Source organism: Dendrobates tinctorius, unplaced genomic scaffold, assembly GCF_039654945.1.
Source record: "Dendrobates tinctorius isolate UK_male_01 unplaced genomic scaffold, ASM3965494v1 ptg000143l, whole genome shotgun sequence".
NCBI classification, from domain to species: Eukaryota; Metazoa; Chordata; class Amphibia; order Anura; family Dendrobatidae; genus Dendrobates; species Dendrobates tinctorius.
The window spans coordinates 44,524,261-44,542,057 of NW_027361810.1; the positions used below are offsets into that span (position 1 = coordinate 44,524,261).

Below are 17,797 nucleotides of genomic sequence, written 5' to 3' on the forward strand. Positions count from 1 at the left end.
TCAGGGCAAAACAGGCACAAAGGAAAGTCCAGAATCCTTACAAAGATGAAAGCTGAAAGGTGTTATTGCCCTGCGGAGAAATCTGATAGTGTGAGACATATAATGACAGAGAGCCCTAAGAAACCTGCTATAAGCTATTGTGGGGCATGTTCTTTTCCAGTATTTTGCTACCTGCTTAGAATTATTCATTGTCATAGAGGGGAATAAGTATACACCCACAGTGAAAAATCTGTGATAACACCCCTTGAACTTAACATAAATCATAATGGCTATTTTCTCTGCAACAGAATAAAAATAAAATCTACATTTTACTCAGCTCTGCAACCACTATTCCATGATATAGTAAGAGTAAGATGCTCAAATTGGTAAAAAGTCCTCTTTAAAGAGAAACTGAATGATAATGTCATGAGGGTGTCATGTCCCCCTGGAAGACCTAAAGTTAGCCTGTCACATCAGGTAATGAACCACAGGTCTTCTTTAGAGATATGATTCATGTCCTTTTTTAAATGGATTTGGTTTCCTTCAGTGCTGAGAGGGTTAAGATTCTTTCCAAGGTGGCTGAGACCATACAACCTAGTTGTTCTCAGCTGCAACTGCTTACCCTTTACTTCCTCTATATATACTGGATCTGGGCGGATAATCCCTGCCAGTGAAAGATTTGTCTTCCTGCGCTGAGCGCTAAAGCTAAGTGTTTGGAGTGAAGATGTGCAGGTGTGTTTATAGCCTGGTCCCTGTTCGCATTTAGTTTATTCCTCCCTGCCCCTATCCTCCTCCCCATTGTTGGTTTGTGCTTTTGTATGATAGAGGTTTTCTGTTATCCCTGTTTTGTCTTTGTGTCTTATTTACTTTACATTTGTGTCCCATGCCTCATAGGGTAGGGGAGGAGACACATTAGGGTTTAACAGGAGCATAGCAAGGTCAGACACCCGGGCCTTTCAACCTTCAAGAGTACCCCTGGGACAGGGATAGTGACCCAGTTCCAGGGACAGTTTGAGGTCCCTCTACCGTACCGAAGACCATCACAGCAAGACTGATACTAACAGATTTGGCTTTTCTATCGCCTGGCAATCAGCTGTTAATACTAGGAGAGGTTACATATAACCAACAATTTAATAAATGGTCAACCATGTAATATACATTGGATTAGTAAATCACATAGAGACCTGCTCTGGTTCATAGATGGGGATCCAGAGTGAGAGAGCACATTTTAAACCCAAAGAGGTTTAAAAAATAAAAAAGGAATGTCTTTATGACGCAACATTGTTAGGCCTCATTTACACCAATATTTTTGCATCTGTGTCTGTATAAGGGTGGTTTCACATTAGCGTTTCAGGGCACAGCGACGGCCTGTGCACGGCCGCCGCTAAGCCCCGCCCCCTGCTGCGCCTCCTCCGGTAGCTCCGCCTACCGTCGCATGACACTGCATGTGTCCTGCGTCCCCTATCTTTATCACTGGGGACACAGGCCGTGTGCAGTATGAGTTTGGCGGCGCATGCGTCCTTTTGACGGTGCGCCGACCAGCGCCAAACGCAACCTGTTGCAATTTGATTGCGCTTGGCGCACCGTCAAAAGGACACATGCGCTGCCAAATGCATACTGCGCACGGCCTGCATCCCCAGTGATAAGGATAGGGGATGCAGGACGCATGCAGCGTCATGCGCCAATAGGCGGAGCTACCGGAGGAGGCGCGACAGGGGGCGGGGCTTAGCGGCGGCCGTGCGCAGGCCGTCGATGTGCCCTGAAATGCTAATGTGAAACCAAACTAACAAAGCCAGGAGTGTAACTTACAAAGAAATTTATAATTCAAAGATAGATATCAGTTCTGTGTTTTGGATACACTCTTGGTTTTGGCATAGAAACAGATGAAATACTGATGTGTGAATTAGGCCTTAACAAAAATATAATAAACTCTAACTGAGAAGATAGAGGTAAATCATTTTTTTTTTTTTTTTTTTTTTTTTTTTTTTTACACACAAACAATGGCAAAAACAGAGCCAAGCATTGTCAGACAACTGGCTATCTTTAGGGTTAAGCGTCTGCATGAAACACTCAATAAGGTGCACGATTGTTACAGAGAGAAATCAAATTCAGTTGCAGTTCATGGCCAAAGCGTTGTATAACACATGCCTTTCACCAGACATTATGAAACATAGCTTTGAGGTCATTATAGCTGGTACAAAAAAAAACAAACAAACACACTGTAATATTCTGGGCAAGGCAACCCAAAACAACTAGGTTTCGATACACATCAGATATTACTTTCTACTACTTAACTGACATATTAAGGCTACGTCAGCGTTACAATGCTCAGAAACTATTTCACATTTGCATACTAATAAAACGCTGGCACACAATGCCGAGAGACGTACATTCATGGTATGGCATGTACGTCTCAATGAAATGTTGTTTCTGTTGCATTACTATGTATTTCCTAAGAGCGCAGGTATTTTTCTTGATACCTTTCACAAAGTTTTATATTACTGTGATCATCCAGAAGAAAGAAAATAGCATCAATGGGATATTCTTTTGTGTTGTATAAAGTAAACATTACTTAATACAACATCAAAGAGTTCAGAAATTCTGATAGAAAAAAGGGCCAAACTATCTCGGGATATGAATTAGCGTGAAATGTTATTATTCCAAAGTACACTAGCAGATTACATTGAAAAAAAACAAGTGTATTACATGTAAAATGTGTAGATATTGATAAAAGCTATGAGGACCGTTTCTGCAATGTAATACATATGCAGTGTGAAAACCAGTCCTTAAGGCTGTGGGCACAAGTCGCAGATTTAGATGTGGATCTGCAGCAGTTTTGGCCGCAGGGGTTCGCATCAAATCCGCAGTGTAGTGCACAGCCAATGTTAATCTATGGGAAATGGAAATTTGTTGTGCACATGCTGCGGAAAAATCCCCACAGATTTGCAGCGGTTTTTTTTTCCGCAGCATGTCAATTCTTATTGCGGATATGCAGCGTTTCTGCACCCATTGACTTCCATTGAGTCAGGCATATCCGCAGCAAAACCGGAGATGTGAAAAAGATCTGCAGATGTGGGTGCGAGAAATGCTGCAGATCGGGAGAAGGAAAGTGTGTGGGCGGAGACTGTGTGCGTGTCTGTGTGCGGGGTTCTCCGTGGATATCGGTGTCTGCGTAAATCTGTTCTGTGTGCGGGGGTGTGTGTAAGGACTACTAGTCCCATCTGGCTATACCTGCTACAGTGACACCATTAGCCAATGATGGGAAAGTAGTAGTTCCATCATCTGGCCAATGTGTTGAATGTTAAAAAACAAAACAAAACACATACAGTACATACTTACCATATACACCTAATCCCCGAAGCCATGGATCATCTGCAAATAAAATTAAAACAAACAAACAGTATACTCCCTGTGTCCAATGTAATCCAATTAATAACGATTGTCCTACAACGATCTCCCGTGGAGAGCTGTAACATCGGCAAAGCAACCGCTCTTCAGGGGCTCCGGTGATACAGTGGCGGAGATAATCCTCCGCACTGCATCACTCTGCCACCGACAGGTCATCTGAGTTCATTCCATCACTTGCGGCACCGCAGCGTGAGAATTTTCTCACGCTGTAGTGCCGTAAAGTGAGAGGCTTAACTCAGATGATACACTGACCGGAGATAACCTTCCCACAGTGTGTCATCAGAGTCCCTATAGATCGTTCATATCTGCTGAATAGAGTGCTGTATAGGGGAGATCGACGTAGACACTCGTCATTAAAGGGATTACGTCGGACCAGGGAGTATTTGTATTTATTATTTTTTTTTATTTTTATTTTTTTTTATTTATTTATTTTTTTTTTTTACAGGAGATCGATGGCTTTGGGGAATTAGGTGTGCAATAAAAAGATGGAAAATTGTGTAGTGTTTTACTTCATTAAAATACTTTTTTTCTGGCCGGGTCTTTTTTTTAACCCATTAATAACTATAGGATTAGTAATGGATAGGCGTCTTATTGATGCCTCTCCATTATTAAACGGGCTTAATGTTACCTTACAAAGGTGACATTAACCCCTTATTACCCCATATGCCACTGCTACTCGGCAGTGGGAAGAGAGGGGCTAAGTGCCGGGATTGGCGCATCTTACAGATGCGCCGTTTCTGGGGTGGCTGGGAGCTGGTGTTTGTAGCCGGGGGGGGGGGGCGCAATATCCATGGCCCCTTCCCAGGCTGTGAATATCAGCCCGCAGCTGTCTGCATAGCCTTTCTGGCTATTATAGGGGGACCCCACATCATTTTTTTTGGGGGGGTCCCCCTATATTAATAGCCAGTAAAGGCTATGCAGACAACTGCAGGCTGATATTCATAGCCTGGGAAGATCCATGGGTATTAACCCCTTCCCAGGCTGTAAACATCGGCCTCCAGTCTTGGGCTTTCCATCTCTTGCGCAGAAAATTGAGCAGGAGCCCACGCCATTGTTTTTTCAATTGAAAAGATATTGCGTTAGGCCGGGGTCACATTTACGAGAAACTTGCACGAGTCTTGCACCTCAATACCAGGCACTGCCGCCGGCACTCGGGACCGGAGTGTACGGCTGCATGTATTTCTATGCAGCTGAATTCTCCGGTCTGAGTTCCAGCGGCAGTGCCGAGTACTGAGGTGCGAGACCAGTGCGAGTTTCTCGCAAGTGTGGTCCCGGCCTAATGCAGATTTTTTCTATCTATAGATAGCAATATGAAAAAGGAACAGCACAATTACTTATCTTCAGGTGCAAGACCCCCCAGGCAAACTGTCCAATGATTGCCCCAAATACACACAAATTCAAAAATGAAGGCAGCACTCCATATTCTTAGTGAAAAAAATGTGCAGGATTTATTCAACCCACATGTCTGGGCGACGTTTCGGCTCTGAATGAGATTATTTACTTACCTATAGCTGTGTAATAATAGAGTATGGAGTACAAAAGAATTGATAATCTGGCACTTTTAGTTTCATGATGATGCCAAATTAAGCAGATTTGATTGTATTTTGTTTTAAAAGTGATAAAGTGATTACTTTGATTAAAGTGATTATCATTACTATTATTATATGTAGCATAAGGTGCAAAAGTCATACAGTGTTGCATATGCTGATCATTATAATTCTGTTTCAGTCCACAGCAAATCCATTATTTTACATATGTCGTCTACAGAATTGTCATGTCATGATTGTTGCAGCAAATCACATCCTAGCCCGCTGCTATGATGTGTCATCACTGACATCTTTACCGTGATTGCACAATATGTAATTACCGCAGAGAACAAACAGATGCAATAGGGACCTGGACACTAAACAAATTGCTGTATCATAGAATTCAGATATAGTAGCAATGAATCTTTTGAGGATGTTAGATGATAACTAATGGTGAAGGCCCGGGTTGGGGTTTTCTAGATTACTATTGTACAGTTTTCGCCTTTTTCTTAATATTATTACAACATTACGCAAATGCGTAAAAGTGCAAAAAACATCAAGTTATACAAATTACTGCGTTGTAATGTACACCATGTAAAGCGTCCCAATCGCAAGTTACCTTCTCTTGTCCTGAGTTTGGTCCACTTCCGACTTGTTATGGACATAGAACAGCTTTTCCTGTGTCAGCATGTCATGAGTGCTGTGTATGAAGGGTGTGGTAACGGAATATTTTTGGAAATGTCCATCTTTAAGTCCCATACAAAGGTCACGAGTGCTATGTGTACAGAACTGCAGTGGTGCCTGGAGTTTGTGAAAACTTCCAAAGTTTCCATATTTCCGCATAATGTTGACAAAGCTACATCATATTTTCACGCAAATCCTGAAAGTATATTAAGAGAACCAAATCAAATAAATTAGTAATAAAAAATAAAAATTACACGTTGTAATTTTTTTTTTTTTTATTAAGCAAAATGATCCAATATCATATCTTTGAGAGGCAAAAGTATGTGAACCTTTAAGGATTAGCAGATAAAGTGAAGCTGAAATTAGAGTAAGGTGTTTTCAATGAATGGGATGACAATCAGGTGCGAGTGGGTGACTTGTTTTATTTAAAGAACAGGTATCTATCAAAGTCTGATCTTTGCAGCACATGTTTCTGGAAGTGTATTACGGCATGAACATGGGAGATAACTGAGGACCTAAAAAGAGTCGTTGATGCTCATCAGGCTGGACAAGATTGCAAAAATATTTCTAAAGAGTTTGGACTCCACCAATTCAGTCATACAGATTTTATACTCATGGATAAAATTCAAAACCATTGTTTCCCTCCCCATGAGTGGTTGGCCAATAAAGATCACTCCAAGAGCAAGGTGTATAATAGTCAGCAAAATCATAAAGGAACCTAAGGTAACCTTTAAGAAACTAAAGGCCTCTCTCACAAAACCTAATGTTAATGTTCATGAGTCCACCATCAGGAGAACACTGAACAGCAATGTTGTTCATGGCTACTTGAACAATGTTAGATGAAAACTAAAATAGAGATGCACTCAAGTTATTACAAAAAAATGGTTAAAGAAAAATAAAGTTAAAGTTTGATTGGACAAGTTATAATCTTAACCTTAATCCTAGAGAAATGTTGTGGAAGGAGCTGAAAGCGAGTAGTTTATAACAGAGCTGAAGTTATTTTAGAGGCAGGAATGGGCTAAAGTTACTCCAATCCGATGTGAAGGACTAACCAGCAATTACCAGAAACTTTTAAGATGCCTGCAGATGAGCATATTAAAAAAATCATCCAAGTTTCAGCCAGAAAACTAGGACAATTTTTTTCTAATTTTCAGCAGATTTTCATCCATGTGCCATCCGTGTGTCTGTTTTTTTTTATGTCTGTGTGATGTCCATGTGCGATACCTTCATACAACTGCATTAATACATGTACATGATCACATACAATTTCCTAGGTTTATAATAGAAATCGATCTATAAAAAAAAAATCAGATGCCACGCTGATGGTCCGTGTGGGATCAGATTTTTCTTCTCACACCCATAGACTTGAATGTGTAATTCTCATCCAAGTCTCAGATGAAAGTAATGCATGCTTCGATTATTTCTCTCACAAACACTTCGACCGAGGAAAAAAAAAAAAAAAAAAAAAATCTGAACGGCAATATAGGCACACGTCCGATTTATACGCTCATCTGCATGAGCCCTTAGATGCAGTTATTGCCGCAAAAAAAAGGGTCACTCCAGATACTGAATGCAAAACGTCAGCATACTTTTGCTACTCACAGACATGTAATATTGCATTATTTTTCTCGTTTTAAAAATGACAAAGGCTAATAATTTTTGACTCTCTTGTGTGATTTGGTTCTCTTTATCTACTTTCAGGATCTGAGTGAAAATCTGCTCTATGTAAGGAAAAATGTATGCAGAAGTGTGGAAAACTCTGAAGGGCTCACAGCCTTTTCAGTACCAAACGGTGGTGCTCAAAATTTGCGACTGTGTAGCACTATATCATTCCGTATAGTCAATTTTTTATTATTTTGTTTTTTTGGAGAACTTGAATCTGTAAGGTTGATTGGCTTCATAGTTAAAAAAACAAATAAACAAAAAACAAATGTTTGCTGCAAGTCACTAGGAAATGATGAAATGTACTGTACACACTATGCTTTCAGATTGCGTCTTTTTCCCCCTTTAATTACAATAATTATGCTCTAGGTATGGTGCTTTTTATGTCTTTTTGTGGTGTTGTTCTCAGTGTTTCTCTTCCCTTAAAAAAAAAAGCAAATAAAACACACATATGAATGTGACTAGTGTGTTTTTGTACTGGTTTTAACATTACAGTGAGGCCGGAGTCACACTACAGAGAGATACGGCCGAGTCTCGCAGGTTAAAACCAAGCTCTGGCACCGTCACTCCGGAGCGGAGCGTGCAGCTCCATGTATTGATGTGCGGCTGCACGCTCCACTCCGGAGAGACTCGGCCGTATCGCGCTGTGTGTGATCCCGGCCTTAGAGCAGTTTCACACGTCCAGATAATTCCGGTACCGGAAAAATCGGTACCGGAGCTATCCGTGTGCATACAGAGGTCATCCGTGTGCTGTCCGTGTTTTTGAAAAATTATTTTCAATGTTAACCCTTTGACTTTTAAAAATGCACATGGACCGCACACGGACAGCATCCGTGTGCGGTACGTGTTTACACGGACCCATTGACTTGTATGGGTCCGTGTGATCCATGCTGTTGCACAAAAATGGACATGTCAGCGTGTTTTGCACATGGACACATGGTCCGTGAAAACACGCTGACATCTGCATAGACACATTCATTCGAATGTGTCTACGTGTGTCAGTGTCTCCGGTACTTGAGAAAACTGTCACTACACGTACCGGAGACACTGACGTGTGAAACTGCCCTTAGGCTGTGATTCCATAAGGCTAGGTTCACATGTTGCATATTTGGTGCTGGTATTAGCATTTACATAAATTAGCTATTGTTGTGTTTTTCAAATATACATTGCATCGGTTGCGGAAATTTTTTTGGTACATATTTTAAGCATTCATTTTGATGGGGACCATAAATCTGCAGGTTAATCCGATGGCTTAGCTTTGTTGACTTTTTTGTTGCAACAAATAAAAAAAACGCTTGAATAAGTGCTGAAAATATGCATGGATGTTGAAACGCCGTGGATTTCTGTTTATAAATCTGTATGTAAAATCCACACCAAATATACAACATGTGAAACTAGCCTATGAAATCTTGGAATCACATGATCAAGGAATCACATACACTGTAGTTTAAAAACAAACAAACAAACAAAAAAAAAAAAACTAATTACGGTAAAACAAAAAAATGCACGTAATAAAAACAAACTAAAAAAAAAGAAATTGCAGGCTTTTTCTTTATATATAAAAATTCAATAAAAAAAAGGATTTTTAAGAGATGGTGATAAACTAGTGTTATTAAAAAGTAAAACTTAAAAATGATGAAAATATTTTGTGCATGAGAATACTCAAAAGACATTCATGCAGATGGCACATGGAGAATCCTTCCAACTTGATTGAATATTTGCATTGTTGCACCAAGAGAAATTTTTTGATCAGTTGTTCAACACTTTGGCAGCGACCAATGAGACTATCCTGTAGTTCCAGAAGCGAAATACAATTTTTTTTTTTGTCACTAATGAGATAATTTTTCAGTACATCTTTTGACAAACTCCGCATCAGGAAGTTTATGGATGAGAAGTAGGCAGCATATCCAGCAATCAAATATATATATTATATATAAAAATGTCTAACCTTTAAATTTCTCCATATTTTAAAGCTGCTTAAAAGAACATTGATTTTTTTTTTTTTTTAAACAAGGGTCAAGTGCCTAGCTTTATTGAAATACGCTTAGAAGGCTATGTTAAAAAAAAAATGAGTTTTCGGTTAAATTTTGATGTTGTAAAATTTCTCCACCCATTTGGCTATGTTCCCAACAATGAGCTTTTGATTATGCAGATTTTCTCAAACCCATTAGGCTAAGTTCCTACAAATTAGCTGTAGATGTTGCAGATTTTCTGCACCCACTAAGTAAATTGGGTAAAAAACAAAAAAACAAAACAAAAGCTCATCCTGTGAACCTAGCCTGAAGGTTACCTGCATTAAAAAAAAGGTCCAAAAACTCCAGGTGGGAATGTAGCAGGAGCAATTTCACATTGCCCAGCAGCATACATAGTGCCATTTACAATGACCTAATTTTTGTTCATGTACTCCATAATACAGGCTCTGCCCTAAACCATCTTGTGTCTGCTAAATGTATTTTTCTAGTGTTTTACAAATTATATACAGCATAGTAGTTTTTAAATACTCGTACCTTATGATATATTATTGAATGATGCTATTGTCTATTACCTAAAACAATTGCAATTTTGCTTTTTTCTGTGTAGATGATTTGTAAAGATAAAGGGAGGAATGGCATGGCACATAGAAGGTGCAAACATTTGGGTCAGAGAGGATAAAATAAAAAGAACCCAGAGTATATAGAATTCAGACAAGATACAAATCCTAAAGCACCTGGGAGAGCTGCTCAGCAAGATGAACTGGCTCCTGTGTGCCAAGACCTCAGCCCTGGTGGGTGTGAGAGGGCGTGTGCGAGTGACGACACCAGCAGACACCGAGGCCCTGGCGCCAGCTCCTTGAGATGGGAGTGACTCCGTCTGCAAACCTGAGTCTTCTTATGATTGATTCACTACCAGAACCCTCCTACTTCCTAAGCCACAATTTATGATCATTGCACAGATCAATCAAAAAGCTCATAAAGCTGAGATGGAAAGAAAAAAAATTATTTTTCATAGAACAGCCTCATGTTCTTCTCCTTGTCATCCAGAAATCACATAACAATGGTGAAATAAATGTCATGACACTATAAAAATAACAAGAATATTCAGAACTGGGATCATGTCATCAAATCAAATATTTTATTTTAAATATTTTTTGTTTTTCATAAAAGAAAAAAAAAAATAATAAACAAACAACATGGATAAATTGTATCCAAAATAAATAACCTTTGTCCATGAAATACATCAGTAGTAGCCTGGTGTGGAGGCAGAAAAAAAGAGCAAAAAAAAAAGAAGATGGACGGATAACAACTTTTTTTTTTGCACTGGACATTGGGAATGTTTGACCAGAAGATACTCTTTTTTTTTTTTTTTTTTTTTTTTTTGCAGTTAATACAAAGAAAAGGGAAACTGTACATAAAAGGATGCAGCAATTTACAAGGGTTCTATGCAGATTTCATTAAAAAAGATAATTTAGACACGGGTTTTCTTATATCTACATATAAAAAAATCATCTTTTATCCATTAAAAATGAGGTTATCCAAAAAGGCACCAAATCCTGTATAGAAAAAAAAAAACAAACAACCCAAACTGCACTGGTGAGTCACAAACTAGAGGGGGGCAACTGTGGACTAGTTCTGACCTGTTACATTGTAACAAATGATACAAACAATGAGAAGGTTTATTTGGCAAAAACAAACAAACAAAAAAACTTTGTAACACGTAGAAAAATAAGCACTGATTGTCTCTGCCATTCATTTGTGGAAATTGTAGTGGCATAATAACAGAGGTAGGGAGGCTAGCTGATCTCAGAGCATGCTGAGACTTGTAGTTCCACAAATGACAACACTTATATAGGTTAACCTAAGCCTGTAAAGCTAATTCAGACTGAAGAAGGATTTTAAAACGAATACTTGTTGTTTTTTTTTTAAATCCAATCAGGATTTGTTATCACAATTTAGCCCTAATTGCTGCAATTAATTATTCCTATTCCACTATTTTTTTTTTTTACATCGATCCAATTCATGTCTACTGAAACGGCAGACAGCATTATCTCCAGTCATCAGTGAGTCCAGGGTTTCCTTGGTCAGATCACCACCAGTCTATAAGCCATGAAGCCACCTGTGATCAGTGACACAGAAAGGAGACCTCTCCCAGTCATTGCCTAGTGTTCATTCCCACCACCCCATATTGGGGGTCCCTTAGAAGATAGTCCCTGCGGTGACAGCTGCACTGCTGTGATGGTGGAGGTGGTGCTGCTGGTGCAGTAATGGACTGGACTGAAGGTGGGTGGCAGGATTTGCGGTTTGGTACCAGGAGGAATAGCTGCCTAGAAAGGCACTGGGGCTAGAGCCAGAGTTGGGGGGCTGGATGCTGGGGGTTGGGTTAGGCCCCTGCAATCTTTGATGTGACCCAAAGTCCCAAGAGACTGCAGAAGGGGGAGAATTGCAGGTTGGGGATTCGTTGCCTGTTGGGATCTGGTCGGAGGGCAGCTCTCCACTTTTCCACATCTTCTTAAACTTTGATCTCCGATTCTGAAACCAGATTTTAACCTGATGATTTAAAATAAGGGTTACAGTCAATGATTATACTTTACAAAGAAAGCATAGTATATAAATGTGGACAATCTAGAATAATCCTACATCCCGCGTATGTTAGATCGCTCTGCAAAGTAAATTAGAATAGAATCATAAAGGAACTAAAAATTGCTGTCATTATATTTAAACTATAGTGAAATATATGGAACAAAAATATATATTGATATAGTTATATCTAGATATAATATATAGACATCTAGATCATACATAACTATATAATATATAAATGTAAAATAGAAATAGACTTCTATAATATATGTATGTACATTATACCTCCCAGAACAATGAGATAGAAAGAGCAGCAACAATTTTACTAAGACCTGGTTATATAGATAGATATACATACACTGAAATATCAATATAGTGTTACAAGGTTCGACTCCGGATGATGCCGAATATTAATCTGATTCACTCCAGAAATAAATATATATATATATACACATATATTTTTTTTAAAGCAGCAGCTAATGATCATAGAATCATAGAATGCAGTTCTACATAGTAATAAAACATTAATGGTAGCTGTAACATATATAATTTTAATGGCAGCAATATGAATGGCTGTATGTGCACACTGTAGAGATCGGAAATCACATAAATACTAGATATAATGAAAGTTACATTAATTAGGAATTATCCACAGAATGCATATAGCTTATTATTTTTACAATATATATATAATCTGTGCAATTTGTATAATCATTAGTGTGTAACATACTATGAGCAATGTTATCTATTATGTATCCCTCAATTGTAATGAGTGAATAATATAAATATCAGGAGAACACACACACTGTGCAGACCTAGATACACACACTTAACATAACAATATTAGTACTAGATGTGTCTCTCCTTTACAATATGCACAGCAGCCTTTATATTTCCTGCCCATGATAAAGCATGTGAGAAGCCATCCGATCTCAGCCCTGACCTGGGTCTGGGTCAGGCCCAGCACTGCTGCCAGCTCAGCTCTCTCGGGCAGTGCCAGGTATTGGGTTTTCTGAAACCTCTTCTGCAGGGCTGAAAGTTGGAAACTGGAGTAGATGGTCCTGGGTTTTCGAACTTTTTTGGGTTTTCCGTTTACTATCCTGACCTCGGGCTCACACTCCTCTTTTTCTGTGAAACATAGGGGGAGACGTTAGTTATAAGGCAGAACATATTCCATATAATGCGAGATTAGGTCAGGGGGCCAACATAATGACACTTAACCCTTATCTGTCAGTCGCAGCACATAGCTGGGGGGGGGGTCAGGTTTTATTTTTGCACATTATCTAAGCAGCAGTAGCCATAGATTAACCCACATTGCATGCACAGGCAAGAAGAGAGTGCAACAAGTTTGGCATAGTAAGAATACTTTTTTTTTTACCTTGGTCGTTGTGTGTAGGGGAAGGGCTTGTTCCATAGGGTCCATAGGAGCTGTAAGTGCCATTATAGGAGGTCAGATCATAGGACTTGGCAGAGTAGGAGATCCCATTGATGCCACTGCTGTGAAAGGGGTAGGATCCCATCTGTCCATAGGGAGAGCCCCCTCCACAGTGCTGCTGCTGCTGCTGGTTGGTATAGTAGCTGCTGTCAGTGGCGGTGGACACAGGCAGGGTGGGGGACTCCTGGGACTTGTGCAGGCTGTGATAACTGTTTGAGGTCATTTGGTTCGAATGCATATCTGACACTAAGCTGTCAAACACTCCAGTCATTGTGGATGGCAAGCTAAAGAGCTTGGGATGAGGTGGAGCAGAAATCAGTGCAGCCAAAGTAACTCGGTCAGGGAGGAAAAGCTGAGCAGCAGCAGCGATCAGGATGCAGAAATCATGATGATCCACACACAGGAGGAGACCTGGCTGGAGCGCTGCTGCAGATCACTACAGACTGTCTGCTGCACTCTGCTTCAGCGCCAGGCATTTAACTCCAGTCATGTGACTGTCAACCACGTCACCTAGCAACAGCCAATCACAGCCCCCCACTGCTGGCTCAAGGTTCCCAGGGTTCTGCCCCAGGACAGGAGCTTCTCCCTCCCTCCCTCCTATGTGAGCTCCACTGACTCCTACACAGCAGGGCAGGGGGAGGGGAAGGAAACTCACTCCAGGTCCCAGAAGAAAAAGAAGAGAGCTAGTAGCTGCAAGCCTTCTTCTATCATGACCCTGTAAGAAAAACAAGTGCTAGTGGTTTCCAAACCTGCTATATGGAGGATACAGAAATGCGAACTAGAATCAGTGGTTTTCATTAATTGTTCTATGTTTGTTCTGATTGTTAGTAAATATTAAAAAAAAATAAACTGTAAAGCGCTGCAGAATATGTTAGCGCTATATAAAAATAAAGATTATTATAAATATTGTTACATCTATTGGGGCAAATACAGGCAGTAGATGACCCTGTGCAAGATCAGTATCTGGGGTCTTTCCAATCCAATAGAATAGATCATCATACTGCTCCCCTTTATGGAGGTGGTAGTGGCCCCTTTACTTTTTGGCTATCTGTGAGGTTGCACTGGTTGCACCATTGGTTTGTCTTCACCCCTATGGTCAACATAAAGAGCATTTTTGAGCCATAGTTGATTATTGACTGTTGGAATACAGAGCTAGGTGTGGCCAGTGTATGGTCAATAGCTACCATAAAAGAAGTCCTAGTTTCTACTACGGCTTCCATAGAGAGATGGGCCCAACTCTGGTTGGTCCTATCACTTAATAATCTTTATTTTTAGATAGGACTAACATATTCCGCAGCGCTTTAGTTTGCACACATTATCATCGCTGTCCCTGATGGGGCTCACAATCTAAATTCCCCATCAGTATGTCTTTGGAATGTGGGAGGAAACCGGAGAACCCGGAGGAAACCCACGCAAACACGGGGAGAATGTACAAACTCCTTGCAGATGTTTGTCCTTGGTGGGATATGAACCCAGGACTCCAGTAGGAGGTAGTAAAATTGGCCCATCAGGAGGAAAACAAAATCCCAGTCCCAGTGGCAGACCCAGACAGAAGAGGGCCCCTCTGCAAGAACAGTACATTGGCTCTTTGTAGTCTAGTAACTAATCAAAATATACAAATCCACCTGCTTTGGAGTTGGTAGTGGCCCCCTTACCCCTGCCCCGGTTGCGCCAATGATATATCCACTCCAGCCCAGTCACTTCTGTCTTGAGTGGCTATGCACATATACCCTGCACAGTGGCACTTAGAATCCTAAATTACAGAACAATAGGGAATAATTCTTCCATAATATGGTAATGTACATTTGTCCTTATTTTATTACCCCAATACACATCTCTACAAAATAAATGCACACTGAATCTATGGCTACTGTCAGGTCTATATGCCAAAAAGGTATGTGACCAACAGTGGCCATTGGCCACTGTCTGTATGAAACCTGGAGCATCCAAGCACCATCGGGGTTCATCACCAAAAAAGTATACTGTATAGGAAAGCGCAGAGTAAACAGTACGAAGAGGCATACCTGCCAAAAGAACAAGGCCAAAAGAACATTATTTTGTCCTCCATCGGATGATTGGGACCCTATGGCAACGTCATAATATGTCAGGAGCTTTTCTCATTTTATATGCAGTTTCAGGTAATTTCTGGCTGATAAATTGTGGGTATCAATGGCCACTGGTTCTGGTTGGTTGAGTGTCGATACTATTTTGGTGGGCTTCAAATTATGATGCAGAGGCAATTTCTCATCCTCGTCTGCTACTCCCATTGGGACATCTTGGGATTATGTAGTCGTCATGTCACCCATTTTATATAGAGGGAATGTCCATGTAAAAACACTCTGCCATTAACAATTGCTACTTCTGTGGCACCAAAAAGACTGGAAATTAACAATTAACAGCAAAGTATTAAATTCTAATTAGTGATGAATGAGCGCTCTCGTATACCGTGTTATCTGAGCATGCTCGGGTGTTATCCGAGTATCTTGGGCGTGATCAGATACAAAGCAGGCAATCCCTGCACGGGTTGCGGCTGTCTACAGCCGCAAAGCATGCAGCCGCAGAGACTCGAATACATTATCCGAGCATGCCCACGACACTCGGATAACACCCGACCTTGCACGTTATCCGAGCACGTTCGCTCATCACTAATTATAATCAAGTCCTTGCGATGTCCTGGGGATAAGAGACAGGGAAGAGTAGATGGAATCTGCTCACCTGGTGGAGTTGTGCAAGTCAGGCACAACTCTGATGAGAGTAGTAGTAAAGTGGTATCCCTCGTACAGAACGCTGCTCCACCCATTGAAGCCGACAAAGCTGCTCATTAAAACAATTGAGAGGCAAAAATTTAGAAAAATAAAACATTGTGATGGGCGCTGTCACTATGAAGACAAGGATGAGAAGGTGTAAAAAAACAAAACAACAAACGTATTAAAAGACAGCAACCCATTTTAAAATTGATCTGATCTGATATCATGATAGCCTGAAGAAATAATAATATCAGTTTTAACATGAGTTAATAAATATTTGGTGTTTTTCTTCATTTCTTGTCCGTGTCTTCATCTTGACAGAGCCCACCATAGTGTTTTTTTCCCCTCATTTTTTTTCCTTGCAATTACTACACTGTGTACAGGAAAGATATATATATATATATATATATATATATATATATCTTGGTGCCGTGTTAGCCAGTAGATAGAAAAATATTTGGAATTGAGAGTCCTCGGTGGTTGATACCTTTTAATGGCTAACTGAAAAGATTGTAACAAATTGAGAGCTTTCAAGACTACTCAGGTCTCTTCACAGGCATAGACTAATACAAAATCTGAAGAATCACATATTTATACACAAGACAGCACAGAACTGTCATTAGCTGAGAGTGATAAACAGTTGTGTCCATAAATATTGGAACAGTTCGTAGATAAGGAGTGAAAGTTTTATTGCCCTCTGATTGGGGTATGGTTCTGTGTTGTGATGACCCCACAAGGTCTTAGGAGCAAATTACTTAATTGATGTAAAAAGACATAAATCCATGCAAAACATTCATTCCTGCATTGAGTGTGTCAAAGGTCGTCATGAGTTTATACTCCCAGACTCTCCTGTCTCTCTGAGATTTGAAGTTACCTTTCAAATACAAATAATGTCAGGTCCATGGTGCTGTGATCAGGCATACAAAAATGTTTGGCCATTCTTTTTCTCTTATTGTGTGGCGGTGAGAATTCATCCTTGTTCTAAGCTTTTGCCCGGTCTCCCCTACATACAGACCCCCAGTAGGATACACTGTGTATGGAGCCATGTTATTAGAGCTTCCCACGTTGTCTGCATCCAACCAGCTGATGGGTTAAGGTGCTGGGTCTCAGACCACCACATTCTGTTATTGATGACCTATCCTAAGGATAATTCTTGAGTTTCTAAGTAGTGGTCAACACTTTTACAATATTTTTGTGCTTTTTTCATTTTCAGCCATGTCTTAATATCATCAGTGCTTCTTACCAGAAGTGAATATATCATTAACACAACCTGTGTAGCTGCACAGAACCCAAGAGTTAAAGGGGGGCCATTTCGACTTCCGAAGCAGATGGAACTGTACATTATGATGAGCCCATATGCTGTTCTTGTAAAGGGACCCTCTTCTGTTTGTGTCCACCATTGCTCCTTAACCACTAATAAATCATTGAATTTAGATATTTCAGGTTATTGTCATTTATTTTTATAACAACATCAATTTCCATAGCACTTTGAATTGCACAGTATTGGAAAAAAAACAAATTGTAATGGTAAAAAAAAGACTGGGAAGTGGTGTTTACAAGATACATTAGGAGAGAGCCCTACCCATATGAGCTTACAATCTATAACAAACATGGCTGCTTTCTTGTATGAACGGTGCTTCTCTTGTCCATTGGCTATGTGTGGTATTGAACTGTTGCCCCATTGACTTGAGTAGTACTGAGTCACAATACTAGAAACAGTCCAAAAACAAAAATGACGCTGTGTCGGCGATAAATCAGACATTTATTTTTTATTTTTTTTCCCAAACTCACAAAATGCCT

The 17,797-nt window shown here is 40.1% G+C and overlaps 1 protein-coding gene across 1 annotated transcript; it reads right to left on the reverse strand.

Annotated features, from left to right (window-relative positions):
* Window positions 1-10,348: 10,348 nt before the first annotated feature.
* On the reverse strand, window positions 10,349-13,720 carry DLX2 (distal-less homeobox 2). Its single transcript, XM_073545886.1, has 3 exons — window positions 13,194-13,720; window positions 12,759-12,943; window positions 10,349-11,782 (listed from the first exon to the last, which is right to left on the reverse strand). The coding sequence occupies exons 1-3, from the start codon at window positions 13,519-13,521 to the stop codon at window positions 11,432-11,434; spliced, it is 864 nt and encodes a 287-aa protein (XP_073401987.1). The 5' UTR covers window positions 13,522-13,720; the 3' UTR covers window positions 10,349-11,431.
* Window positions 13,721-17,797: the final 4,077 nt, after the last annotated feature.